The sequence below is a fragment of the Notolabrus celidotus genome, chromosome 6 (genome assembly GCF_009762535.1).
Source record: "Notolabrus celidotus isolate fNotCel1 chromosome 6, fNotCel1.pri, whole genome shotgun sequence".
Taxonomy (NCBI): domain Eukaryota; kingdom Metazoa; phylum Chordata; class Actinopteri; order Labriformes; family Labridae; genus Notolabrus; species Notolabrus celidotus.
The window spans coordinates 8086439-8101137 of record NC_048277.1 but is presented as its reverse complement, the minus strand read 5'-3'; the positions used below and the strand labels follow the sequence as shown (position 1 = coordinate 8101137).

At 39.9% G+C, this 14699-nt stretch overlaps 1 protein-coding gene across 4 annotated transcripts in view; it reads right to left on the bottom strand.

Annotated features, from left to right (window-relative positions):
* The window catches only part of tspan9a (tetraspanin 9a), a 239984-nt gene that overhangs the window by 15352 nt on the left and 209933 nt on the right, over positions 1-14699 (bottom strand). For all 4 annotated transcript variants that reach the window (XM_034685631.1, XM_034685632.1, XM_034685630.1 and 1 more), the window contains 3 exons: positions 13873-13947; positions 1252-1353; positions 375-506 (listed from right to left, as the gene is read on the bottom strand). In XM_034685631.1, coding sequence (XP_034541522.1) covers positions 375-506; positions 1252-1353; positions 13873-13947 — 309 coding nt within the window. The remainder of the gene's footprint in view (positions 1-374; positions 507-1251; positions 1354-13872; positions 13948-14699) is intronic.

Sequence of the window (14699 nt, the reverse complement as noted above, 5' to 3'; positions counted from 1 at the left end):
ATCTTCTCTGTCCTCGTTCTAAAAATGTCTGTCTTCAAACTCAGATGTTTTTATTCATCCGGTTACATGTCATTCTCCAAGTCACATGACATAAACATCATCATCCCCGTCCACTCACTTGGGGTGAATTCTCCTACAATGTTCTCAAACTGGCTCACCTGGCAGGAACAAGTGCCCTAAAGTTAGAAGAAGGATATTGGATGTTTGTGTTCACACACGCAGCCCACCCAGGAAGTTTCTTTAAGTTTTCAGGAGTTTCGTGCACATGTGAATACAGCTAATGACAGATCATAAAACACTATGTCAAAGTAAATTTGTCTCTCCGACAGCTAACTACAGTACGTTTTCCATTAAGTCACAGTTAATGAACTCACCCTGTTCCAGAACATGTTGGTGGAGTTTCTCCCACAGTTCTGGTAATGCTCCTGGCAGCAGCGGTCAGGAACCACCGTCTCCTTCAGGGCCTCGTGCCAGTCGGTGTATGCTATCACACCGCAGCACTTCCACTGTGAATGCAAACACACACACATGCAGGACACAAGATTAGTTACACTATGTTCATATATCAGAGACTGTATGATTATATATAATATTTTGATGGTCTGACTACATATATATGATAATGTCTGAGGATGTGTGTAGATGTGTGCATCTATGTGCATGTTTTAGTATGTATGTTTACAGAAGCCGTATCATGTCACTGTGGTATTATCATGTTCCCTACTTTAACATAGCTGCTCCTTTTTCTTCTTATTTATGTATTTTCATTTCTTGCTTTCTCCAGCTCTTTCCACATAAAACACCATCACTCCTAGTCCACATCATATTGCACAAATACACATATCTGCCTTCAGGACAAGCTTCAATTACGTGCACACACAAGCAAATAATAAACAACATATGCCTTTCTTATTTTTTCTCTAATTAAATTCTCTCCTTTTTTCATTTTAAAGATTTTTCTTTAAATGATCTCCACTCTCCTGCTTGTCTGCATCATCATTTCTGTCAGTTGTCTTATTGTATTGTTCTTTTTTAATCTGTAGCAGACTTCCTGAGAGGAGTAGAGCTTAATTTAAAAGCCAGTTCTGACTTTCAATGATACATTAAAGCCACAGTTCCGAGCCAGGCGACACATTAGCTGAAATATTTCCGTCAGACTTTGCATTTTTGTCTCACTTCCACTCTTGTGTTTGCAGATTCATGCTAATGTTTCTATTATAAGAAGTAATTGGAGGTGCGAGGTCAGCCTACCTCTGCCTGGATGATGTTCCAGGCGTTTCGCAGGCCGATGTTGTTCTCTGAGTTGTAGAGAGCGAGGCCGTCCTTCAGATCCTGCTTTGCATTCTCACTCACCTGAGGACAAAAAAGAAAACAGCAGCCCTGGTTAGAGACTTTCTTTTAAAGGGTTTGCTTGAAGAAGAAGTGTCAATCGAATTCAAACAATAATTACAGTCCTTCTCTTGGAGTAGGCAATTCCATTTTGAGTATTTGTGAGAATACATTCACATTATTTTGCTCTTTTCAATCTGTTGATGTCTTTTCCTTTCAGATGAAAACAGTAATTGTAGTGTTTGAGGCATGTAGAGAGGCTTTTAGTGTTTAGAGGGTTGCATAAGATTTCTTGTGGATATTTCCAGACTGATGATGATAAAAGAGCACAGCTGTCAAAATTTAAAGGCAGAAGATGCTGAAGCACAGATAGATGAGAGCAGCACAGGTAAAAGTTTCTTTCTCATCTGAAATTAAAATCTGCTGCAGTAAACTTTTACATGATAACTGCAGATTTGACGCATCATGTGCTGCCTAACTCTACACAAACACACAACCTGAACGTGCCCTTCGGTAAAGCTAGCAAATCATTTTCCTCTTGACTGAGCCCAACATGCTCAGGGTTGTGCCATGTCTGATGGAGATTAATATCTCACTGGATGTGTTAATGAGATACAAAACTGGAGCCTACTTCTCCTGCAGTTGGTTTTGCCCGTGGGGATTCGCTAACTGCCAGGACAGATTGAGGGGCGCTTTTGATAAGGGCTAATTATTACTGGGTAAATGACATGCACTGCCAGAACCAGGCCGCACTCCTTCACAGGCGGAACGCGTTATATCCCGAGCAAAGGAACATGCTTCCTTTAAAAGTTGAAGCTTAAGGCATCAGACTGAGCCTCGATAAAAACTGCACTCAAAGAGAATGAGGGGCATCATGTCTGTCACAGACTGACAAAACAAGCTTCTTTCAGCTACATAGTCTCGAATTTCCTTCCTCAGAGAGAGAGAGAGGGAGAACTGATGTTAAGCTAAACATGCTCCAGAGGCTGATCAGTAATTCCCTCTGTTCAAAAAATAATAGAGTCAGGAAAATTGCAGCAGTCTGTTAGATGTCAGCCTCTTTTTTAAAGAGAGAAAACAGTTTAAATGTGAGTTGATGTAATACCTGTGTAGCTCAGCAGAGAGTCGAATTCTGTGCATTACACTGTTATGAACATGATAAACACACCAAACCGTCCTTTGATCGTACAGACGCTGACACTAAGCTTTCAATTAAGTGCCTCAGCAGTTTGTAAAGATAGAACAAATTCCCCTCAAACTATTGTTTCTTTAGCTGCAAGGGATAAGAAAACTATTTGCTGAATCAAATATTAAAGTCAAACGGATTTTCCCGATTATTTTAAGTTTCTAGGGCAATAAAACGCTAAGTAATCATTAATCATGCAAAATCCATTTTAAAAATCCTCTTAAAGCTCTGAAATAGGATTAGCATCATTTCAAATGCATTCTTTTTCTTGCTCTAACTTTGCTGATGCAGAGCAGCGGATCAGTGCATTGCACCTCAGGCTGCAGCCCCTTCCATGTCTGGCCTTGTGCAGCAAAATGAGATGAATAGAAGCATCATCAATCTCTGCCTCGCACTTTGTTTCTTTGCTCTATCTTCTCCTCTCCATCTCGGCTCCATGCGATGCTGCTCGCTCATTACCCACTCCTGCAAACACAGTCACCAGAGATCAGGGGCCCCTTCCTACAATAAAAATCCTCTGCTCTGTCTCCAATAAGTCTCTGCACAGCATCCATTTCATGTTTGGAAGTCTTTGTTACAGCCTGAGATGAAACTTAATGATCTAGATTTACCGCTAACGAGAGGCAGACAAACGAGTGCAGAACAAACAGGGATTTGATCATGCTACGCTCTGCTGCCCCATTTTTTTATTGCAAAAGGAGCACACACATATCTTTGTTGCATTAGCCTAATTTCTCCTGATAAGGAAAACTAACTTCTTGACTGAAGCTTATGTGGCTGCTTGTGGGAAATGCTCACAAAAATCAGCCCAGCACCGTCCTTTGGTAACGGCTGACTCCTGCTGCGATCTCTGAAAGTTCCTGCAGGGCACCAGTGCAATACCTCAAGTGTGGCATATCGACACACGGCTCATACTTTTACTCCAAGTTTCCTCTGGGCTCACCCCGTCCACCTCACTCAGTAATACAAGACAGCTCATTCATCACAGAGACCTAAAGGCTACAGCTCACAGGAAAGAGTCATGATCAGGGAGAAATGGAGGCAGAAGAGCAGATATACATGTTGACAGGGCGGAGGAGGGAACAGGCTTTCTATCCAAATTGGTGTGTGTTTTCTGTCACTGTGCACAAAGCAGAGAACACAGAGTGGGTGGTGGATTGTCAACAGAACACCTGTCTGTCACTTGAAATGCTGGAAAAAAAACACGACATCCAGCCAGCAATGGCAGAACCAAAAGGCAAGGTGTGAAAGATTTCTTTATCTTCTGTTTCATTTCTGCTTTGTAAGAATTTACAATTCGACCAGAACCCTACAAGAATATTTCTCCCAATGTATCTGCTCCCAGCTCAGAGACATTAATAATTCCAGAGTAACAACCCTCTACTGTCAGAAGTGAGCCCCAGATTTGGTGACATGTGAACACCTTGGGGACAGAATACAATGGGACTTGTCTCGGTGCAGACAAGGAGACACGTTGCTGACTCATTACCTGCACACTGAGCCATGACTGAGCTGGCAGCTCCAATTTTCTAAACTGTAAAGGATCTGATCTTTCCCATTGTGTTTCATTTTTGGCCGTGCAAGTCAATATAATTAGTTCAGTAAAGGTCACATTTGTGCAATGTTGGTGAAAGATTGTGCCATTGAAGAGCACATGTTTTGTGTTAGTTTTGCCTCAGGGTTGTTTTCCTGAATGCTCTCTCATTAGTTTTACTCAGAGGACAACACAAAACACACAATGTCTCACAGGGAAGTGTGTGTTCTTCACAAATCATGTAAAGTATTACTTATTTTCAGGAGGCAGCATGTTGGGTGTATAGAAGAGCAATTAGTGCATTGGTGGGAGTTTTATTCACTTTACCCACCTGCTATTTATCACTTTGAGAGATTACACTCTTCAAACGATGTTACAGTGTTCATTTCTAAATGAATCGCGGTCTCTGCAGTACAATTTCACAAAAAACAACATGCAGGTGGTTTGGCAAATATATTATCACTGTGAAAAAGAGGTGACGCAGAGGCCAACTGAAGAGGGAAAACAACCCATCTGTGAAATAAGTGGATGGGAAATACAGTATGTAAAAATGGAACCGGATAAAAAACAAACATTTTTAGTCGTCTGCCACCTTCACTGTTCACTGACAGGAGGACGCAGCTCCGACTGACACAGAATTGAAAGAGAGTAAAGGCACTGGTTAAAGAAGAAGGACAAAGATGAACTCCTCAGTGGAACAATTTTCAAACTTAAACCTGTAAAAACACAAGATAGTGACCTGGACACAAGCTGTGACCACAACACCAACATGGCATCTCCAGTTCAGCTGTAAAAAACATGGACGTGGTCTCTGTGACGTCCACATTGCTTGATTAAGCAGCGTTATGAAGCCAACGGATGACGTCACTATCAATCAATCCACGTCATGAGGTGGAGTTCAGGCGGGATTAAGCCTCCTGGCAATCAAGTACAATGATCCATCTGTCAGTCAGCTCAGCCACACCTCTTTTTATGCAAGTCATGTCCATTTAAGAATAACTGTACATAAAAAATGAATGTAGTCCCTTTAGACATCTGCCTCTGACACATGTTTACCCGCTTAAAACACCTGCATTTAATACATATTTTTTTCTACAAGATAAATGAATTGCTTGTTCTATAGAAAAACTGTGCAATCAAAATGTAAGCTTGTGTTTTGGATAAAAAAGGATGATTCACCTATTCCAAAGCTAAAGCTTTTACATAACAATAATTCATAAGAAAAGTTATTATTATTATTATTATTATTATTATTATTATTATTATTATTATTATTATCATTATTATTATTACTATTATTATTACTATTATTATTATTATTATTACTAGTGTTATTATTATTACTATTATTATTATTATTATTACTATTATTATTATTATTATTATTATTATTATTATTACTACTATTATTATTATTATTATTATTATTATTATTATTATTATTACTACTATTATTATTATTATTATTATTATTATTATTATTATTATTATTATTATTATTATTATTATATATTTTTAGAACCCCAATGACAAGAAAATTGGGGAGGTTTTGTGAAATGCAAAAACTAAAAGTATTTAATACGTTGCAAATCATTTAAACCCTAAATATAGTTGAAAATACTGCAAAGTCAACATATCAAATGTTGAGACCAAAATGTTTTATTGTTTTAAAAATAAATTGCTCATTTTAAATGTATGGCAATAAAAAGTAAAAAAAACGAGCCAGGGACAACAAAACACTGTTTAACGTCAATGGACAATTGTTTTTGTAAGTATTTTTGAGCCCATGCAGTGATTTCCATTACAGAGTCATGTCTGTTTTTAATGCAGTGCAGTCTGGGAACCTGAGGATCAGGTCTATCCAGTCTTGGTTTTAGTCCTTGTCCCTTTTGTACAGAGATGTCTCCAGATTATCTGAATCTTTTAATGATATATGTAATGTAGATGTTGGAACATTATTCTCAAACGGTTGAACTATTTGCTCAAATAGTCTCTCACAGAGTGGTGAACCTCTTGCCATCTTTCCTCTGAGAGACTCAGCCTCTGTTTTTTACCCATGTGACTAACCTGTTGATCATTAATCTTAGTTAAGAGATGGTCCTGCAGTTGTGTTTTCAGCATCACTTTACTTATTCAGTGTTTTGTTGTCTATGTCCTGACTTCTTAGAAATGTGCTGAAGGCTTCAAATTCAAAATGAGCTTATATTTTTCATTAAACAATAACTTCTTTAGTTTGCATTTGACTTTGCACTATTTTCAATCTAATATGGGTTGTATCAAATGTTTCGTGTATAGTGCTTATTGATGTTTCATATAATTAATACTTTTCCATTGAGGCCCTTTTAAGAAACATGTCAGCAGTAAAAGTGAACTGAAAACAAATTAACTTCAGACAGACTTGATTGCTACTTTTTGGTACTATTCTTCCAATTTCAATTCCCTGTTCACTCTCGCTTCATCTCCCCTTCTTGTCTCATCTTCTGTCTTTAAACACCACTCATTCTGAAGACTTTAACAGCTACGCGGTTTAGAAAAACTGTCACAAATTTCACTGCTTCTTCAAGTGAAAGAAAGCAAGTGATTTGTATATTGTCAGATCACAGAGACGGGGTTGGCTTATCTCCAGTCAGCTGTAAAACTGTATTGAAAGCATGTAACCTCACAACAAAACACAAAAGAGTCACATCCTTTTGTGTCACTGCTGAACACTTTTCAAGGATAACCTCCTGACAACCAAAAGACTTTTCCTTTTTCAAGACTAATTTGTCGCAGTCAGTCTGAGGAATCTCTTTGAAAGTTTTTGCTAGTTTTATATTCTGTCCCACATTCCTTCTGAGGTCCTTTATTTTCTGTCAGGGCACACCGGCTCCAATTTTCACATCCTTTGACTCTCGCAGACCCTCAGAACCGAGCCTTACAATATTTTGCTCTCATTGCACTGCTCTGGATAAGTGTCTTCGCTAACTGCCCTCAAAGTGAAATAAATGATGTGGAGAGGAGCAGCATCGCAGCAAGAGGTCCCCAACAGCACATCATTAAACAGGATACATAATTCCCTCAGTTGCTCTACTAGCCTGTGCCGGGTAGCCTGAGGCCAGGACACTCAACAGAGCCAGGGGAAGACCCCCACCCCTTCTCGGTAATTGGCCTGAAAATAGTAAAACCAGCCAGGGGTTGAACATTCTTTCTGCCAGTTCAGAAATGCAACACGTGACTTGATTTGTCGGCTGGTTTTGTTGGGTTGTTAGTGAAATGAATCAGGCTTCAGGCATGACCCTTCCTGCCCTGTTAACTATCTTTAAGCGACTAACCTTCCTTCATCCTCCATGGCATCGTTCCCTTTGTCCTGGCTCTCTTTTTCAAACTTCACAGCTTCCCCCTTGTCACATTTGTCTCCTTTTGATCCTCCCTTTAGACTATTTTTATGTGCTGCTCCCTCTCTCCTCTAACAACTTTCCTCCCTGACACATTTATCTTTCTTCACAGTCTGCCTCAGATATCTCACCTCCCTTGTTCTCTCACCTGTGTTCATTTGACTTCCACTTTTCTACATTTTCCTACCTTTCTCCCCACTTCACAGCACACACTCTTTCCTTCCTCTGCTTGCCAGGTTCTGCCTCCTCGTTCCGAGCTAATAAACCTTTGCTGGTGTTCGGCTCGGCGTGTTGGGGCGACGGAGGCACAATGAGGTCACAGCGTTAAAGACGGATGGCTGTAATCTGGTTTGTAGCCCAGCCATCTGCTGGAGTCAGCTGGTTGCTAACTGCAGGGCCAGCCTTTATTATACTCCAGTTTCTACATGGCATTTAATCAGAGAGCTTAATACCATTGGGCTGTGGAGGGATAGAGGGGGTTCCTACGCATAAGCCATACCTGAAGGCGAGCCTGGAGGGCTGAGGGAGACTAAAGAAATTTCCATTAAGGAGAAAGAGCAGTGCCTCTTAAGCAGGATTAAACTGGTGGAAACGCAGGAATAAGCGGGAGACAGGGGGAACAAATGAAAGCAGAACAGAGATGTATTCCTCCTGCAGAACAAGAAACTATACATTCATGTCTTACCCTGGTCTCATCCACAAAGAATACAGGGACAAAGATTAACTCCTCACCGAGAAGTGTCTCAACTTAAACCTGCAAAAGCACATTACAGCTACCTGGACAAAAGCTGTGAATAAAACATGAACATGGGATTTCCTTCCAAGGCGACATGAGTAACGTGTGTGCATATGTCGTCCTTTTATCACACGTCTCGCCCAACAAAGAGAGAAATAACTTGCTCGTCATTTGGTAAAGCTATTGTAAGGGATTTTATGAGATCTCGTTGTCCACTCTGAACTAAGTGCCACCACTTATTACTTAACTAATCCTGCTTTGTGCATTTGTAGTTGTAGAAGTAATGAAAAGTCCTCCTGCTCTTTTTTAAAAGTCAATATTAGTCGTTGTAAATCAGACGGTAAAAGAAAGGGTCAGTCTTCTCCTCCTGGCTAGCAATTGTAGGTTTTGCAAATGTTTGAATGACTGTGATGGAGGCGTCAGCAGCAATGTTTTTATTTCATTACCGCCTCTAACTCTCCTCACAGGAGCTCAAAATGCTCCAGTTTATTTCCCAGAAAGTCGCAAAGAATCAACTCGATCATGATTCCTGGAAGTCGTATGGATTGTGTAGTAGCGTCACGTTGTTCCCATCTTTTCTTTTTATGTTGTTTTCTCCAGATCTTGCGCAGTACGAGTAATGTGAAATATATGTTTTGTTTTTTAGTTTTCATTGTGTTTCTCTGTTTACATGCGGGTTAATGTTTGTTTTTAATGGTTTTATTTATTGATGCCATGGTGGAGGCAGTTGAGTGTGTGCAGCATGCTTCTGCTCAAGGGGCTCTTCTAGGTCCGTGACCCAGAGCAGTCTACCTGACTAGTTTAAAACTCACATCTGTATTTTAGTCCCTGTCATGGCTTTCTGTGTGAGTCATTTTTAATGGGGCCACATGGAGGTGTCAGAGTGCATCTCTATGTACTGGTTTATTTATTTATTTGACAGACTTTGGCTGATTGCGTGTTGTTTGTCTGTGAATATCTGGTAGACTGCTTCAAATGAGGATAAAAAATAAAGTAGGCTAAATCTGAATCCCAATCCAAGACAAGGGGACAGAAGAGTGTATAGTATCGTGTCGTATCATTAAATTTTTCTGTCTGCCAAAGTGAAAAGTAGTTTAATAATAACAATGCAGGCTTCTTTTCTCAAACTCAGTGGAGGAGTGGAAAATGTAGGCGTACTCAAAAAAATGCAGTGATGGTAGAATGTATTTGCAGCTGGCCTCCCAGGATGCAATGCATAAATATTTACAAAGATAGGTGCAAAAAGGTCAGAATATTACTTGCAAAATTTAAAAAAAGATAACCAACAAGGCAAAAGTTAAATAGTAACTCAAAAATACTCCAGAAGGAAAAAATAACTGACGCAAAATCAGTTTCAGCAGCTACCTTCAGCGCAACCGGATCTAGACTGACTGGAGAGCCCTAAACAGCCCCTCCCTCTGGACGTCAATGATTACATTACTTTTGGAAAACATACTTGCTCTCACAATTTAAACTTTCGAACCTTAACACCTTTTACAATAATATTGAAACATTTTTAGCTGGCATTTCATTTTAAACCACAGAACACATCACATATTTTCAGCCGAATGTCTAGAGCCATGTGGCCACTTTCCCCCGTCATATTCAGGTAATTACTATGCAGAAAGTGTGGGAGTGGGATATGTCAGAACATGCATGTAGTGTGCCTTCAGCAAATGTAAATGTATGTTTAAGGTAAAAATAGAGCTCATGACTGTGCACCCATGGTTACATTTTATGAAACAGAGAGGGAGAGGAATGATGGCGGCATTTACTGGGAGATTCAAGACGCTGGCAGAGAGGGAAAACTTTAGAGTATGTGTGTTTGTGTGCCACTGAGTGTCTCTGTGTGAGAATTGCTGCAGTTATTGCTCTGTCACAATGATATTAGTTGTTTTAATTTCACTAAACAATACACTTTTAGGCCAGAAATAACAAGGGTTAGCTCAAAGAGATATAATAATTGGTAGTAGGAAATGCAGCAATCAGCAGGGAGACAGGGCGACTGAATAAAAGCGATGCAGAAATGTATTCCTCCAGCAGAACAGGAAACTTTAAGTTCATTTCTTCCCCTCGTCTTGTCAACAGCTTGTCACCCAGAGGGATCACAGTTGGCAGAGGCGTCACTCATGACTTAAAGATGACCTATTTGAAAGACTAAAGAATCTGCTTCACATGCCTCTGTCGATACACATTAAAAAGCTGCCAACTACTGTACGTCTTCCAGACTTGTTAATAAATGCCTTGTGATTATCAGATCAAATAGGAGAAGTGAATTAGTGATTCCTCTGATCACAGCCTGTGTCTGAGGGTGAGGAGAGCCTCAGACAGCATACCAGATCTCAGTGGAGAGACGTGAGCCAAAAACAGAACAACATTTGAAGGCCAAGTGTGATGGACACCTTTTGTCCTTCATCTAATTGTGAAATGCTGTAAAGTAAAATGCCATGCAAGGAACATCAGAGGACAATTTCCTCACATTTGCAGGGTGTCTTATTTGGAAGCAGCGTGAAAATGCCATCTCCAGTAGTGCTTAATTTGAAGCGATGGCGTCGCTCTCCAGTGACATTTGAAGACCAATAAAGGGAGAAGTGTTTGTTAGGGCCGATATTATCATGGTTTCACATCCTATTAGATTGAGGCCAGGATAAACATTATAATCTGGCAAGATGGGAGAAACATAAAATATAGTAACTGTTCATGAGATCAACCCAAAAACCCTTACTCATGCAGCCTCATTTGATTCTGCTTTTAAGAAATCCTCAGCCCTATTTGGCTATCTCTTCCTGACTTCACAGGTGATGGGAAGCACCGCTACAGAGTCAAGAGCTCTCTATTAAAATTCCACCGACAGATCAGGGTTGGACTTTTTTTTTTTCCTAAAGTTAAGCCGGTAATATTTTGGAGATAAGGCAGCAGACATATTTACTCCTGACGGGGTGTGCCTCTGAGACCTGATCCAAATCTGAGAATGGATTGGCTGCTAAATGAATTCCTTTATCTGCCTGAGAGACTAAGTTTGAGCAATAACCTCAGAACAAAGAGGGAGAATTAGACAATGTCCCCGGGGCCAGACAACATAGACACTTTGAATATATAAATAGACCAAGATCTATCGACATTGTGTCCTTGAAAACACATAGAAGGCTTCGTTTCTCATCCGACATGAGACATTTGTCATCTTCAAGACCAAACATTTGTGGGGAGAGCTAATTAAACACAGGGAGGAATCCAGTCTGTTCACGGATGTCGATAATCTCCAGAGCTTTAAATGTCGTCATCTGTTGTCACCACAGACTTACACCTGACTTGAGCCCCTGCAGAGGTCATGGGAATGTGCTGGGGACCAATTACAGGAGCCAACTGGTGGGGACGAGGCTGCATTTTGTGGCCTAACCTTTGACTGCTGGGTCAATAGCAGAATGAAGACGTTAAACCTCAGCCTGAGGGACACCCACATATAAAAAAGGAAACTCAGATCCAGGAAGCTGAATGAGCTGTTGTTTTAGGCACACTTACACCATTTACTGCGTTCTGCACTTATATTTGATGTGCAGCTTAAAAGGGTTCAAATCATAAAGTATGTCTCACATCCTTGGCAATGTAAGAATATACTATCTTTCTTTTAGACATTATTTTTCAAAGGTACAACCTGTAATGTGCATCTCACAGCTTATGCATTGTGGAAACATATTATGGATTTGCTGTAGAGAAATGTTAAGAGTCTGTAAAGAAAACGCTGCTGTGTGAAAGTGACCTGAAAGCCATTCAGGAGTAAAAGCACAGATATCACATCAGAAAATTACTTTAGTCAAAGTGAGAGTCAGCTGTTATAATATCACTCCACTAAAAGTCTTGAAGTATCTGTTTTAACTATATTTTTGGCAAGGTAAAAATACCAATAAAGGATGTTGATAAAGTAACGCTGAATTGTTAGGTGTCATTTAAGTCCTTTCTTGTGGTGTCCCTCTGTCGTTTGCTGTATCTGCAACATTCAAGGTACCTAATTTAAAGATGTATCCTAACATCACTATGCAGATGACATTCTGCTGTACATCTCTCCAGACCTGAATGTGACTCTACACATTAGCTTCTTATCTCTTCCAAGAAACATGTTGTGCCAAACTTGATTAGAAGTCTCGTTTTCTGTTTTCTGCTGTCAAACCTACCAGACGTGACCTAGGTGTATCTAAGGGCCAGACGCCGAGTCTGTGTCTGAGTCTGAATCAGTGCGTAGATTGTCTCCTTGTTTTACCACTTAAGAGACATTGCTAAAGTTGGGCCTGTCGTGTTCAGAGTTGAGCTGGAGATGATTGTTCGTATTTTTGTTTCATCTTGGCTAGACTGCTGTAATTTCCTCTTCACCTGTCTGGGGCCTTGTTCAGACGAGAACAGCCCCATTAAAATGGAAAAGTCTAAGTTCACATAACAATTTTGTGAAAGCAATCACACAGATCCGGAAAAAACGTTTGATAATGCTGCAGTTTGCATTCCGGGCCAGTAGTTGACCTCATAACTTTGTGATGAAACACCACTGAAGAACATCTCATGCATAAAGGTGTTCTTTAACAGAGCAGCGAGTACAAACTAAGAATATATTTCTTTGTAACAAGCCTCTGAGCATAACTTTCTTTTTGACCGCATAGAAGCAATCCTAACTGCTGCATCCAAACCTCTAACAAAACCATCCAAAAGGTCTCATGTCTTTACACTGTCTTCTGATCAAATTCATTCATTGATGTCAACAGCATGCTCCAGCTGCATCTCCAGCAGGACTCTGCGGTCCTTGAATCAGGGGTTGCTTGATTTTCCAGACAAGACTCAAAACTGATGGGTGTCACTCCTACACTGTGGAGTTGTCTTTGGCTGGAACTGAGAACTTTAGATGCTGCAAACATTTCAAAAAGCAGTCAAAGCCTTATGTTTTTAGACTCTCCTTTGTTTGATTAATGTCTGCTTTTATTTAATGTTTCGATGTCTGTTGCAAACCTATTGATTCACCTTTTAATCTTTTATCGTGAAGCACTTTGGGATGTCTATTCTTTAAAGATGCTTTACAATTGAACTTTAATCACTTACTAACTTACAAACGTACCAAAATATTCAATGAAAGTCTTCACAATTTAAAGACCGCCTTTGGTGAAAACAAAGTTTCACTTTGTTAACACGTACAAGTGCGCTTTCTTTTTTTGGTACAAAGAAGAAAATTAAATTCAGACACGCACATCCCCCGATGGGTGCTGGATCCAAAACAATCAAACATCGAAAAAACATAAAGATCTGCACACCAGGGAGCTCCTGTCGAAGGGTTTATTCAGCACATGCTCTTCCTCAGACTTGTAAATGTGAGGAAGAGCATGTTGGGGGGAACTTCTTTCTTTCTTTTTGCCTTTATTTGATGGCCGGGAGACAAACTAGAAACTGCTGTGGCCAGGACTATCGCCACTGTATAAGAGGTGTGATTTAACCACTGAGCTTATCGGTCATCCCCCAATTCAGTATGAATAACAAAGATTATTTGAATAAAAGTATACATCTTATAAAGGGAATGCAGTGAAGTAAACATGGCAGCTGTCATAAATACACAGACTCAAGTGAAGCACAGATCCTCTCACAAATGACTGAAGGACTGCAATGAAGGAGCAGCAGAAGCTTTAGCAATAACAAACATTTAAGCATTCAGACATGACTCTGAAAACCAAAATTAACTTACCTTATCTGAGTACACAAAGAACAGGATGAGAAGTATCAGCTCTGCCAGGAGAATTATCAGCAGGACAATGAAGAACTGTCAGAGAGAAGAGGAGAGCCGTGTTTTAACAATCACTGTGGACATTCTGTTATTGGACTTTGTCAAATTGATGAAAACGTTTTAAACTACATGACAGCTCTGATTCTTTTTATAATTAGCTCTGCATCTGGGATTGTAGTGCTTTTGGATTCCTACCAAACAAACATCCCTCACCCTTCTCTGCACCTTACCCAACCTCAGCCTTATTTACATTTCTTACACCAACCACAAATGTTTTCATCCTGTGGGACCAGCCGAGTATAAGCGCTGGAACTTGACTTGTTTGAACAGCCGAGCGGGGTTGAACCTGATCACAGCTCGGGATGTGAGACTGCAGACAAATATATGCAGTATATACACGAGGATATTTTATCTTTTTTCCCCCCTACCCCCAAGGCCCACCCTGCATCTCTTAAATATTTTAGTATGGATTTTTTATAAGAACATTTTTTTTATCATAGAAAGAGTGTTGTATTGGATTTTTACTACATACTAGGGATGTATTTCAACCTAATTTAATCTATTCTCATGAAATGTGCAGGTACGTGACTCACTGGAGGAAGAGATCTTGTATCTCTGAGTATCTTGAGTTTGACCTTTCTGGTTAAATAAAGGATAACAAAAATAAAATAAAACTCATGTTTTATCCATGTAGAGAAACATGCTTAGGAACTTTGGGTTAAAGGGATAGATCAGTATTCTGTAAGATATGCTAATGTGCTCTCTAAGTTAGATGTGAGGAAAACTAT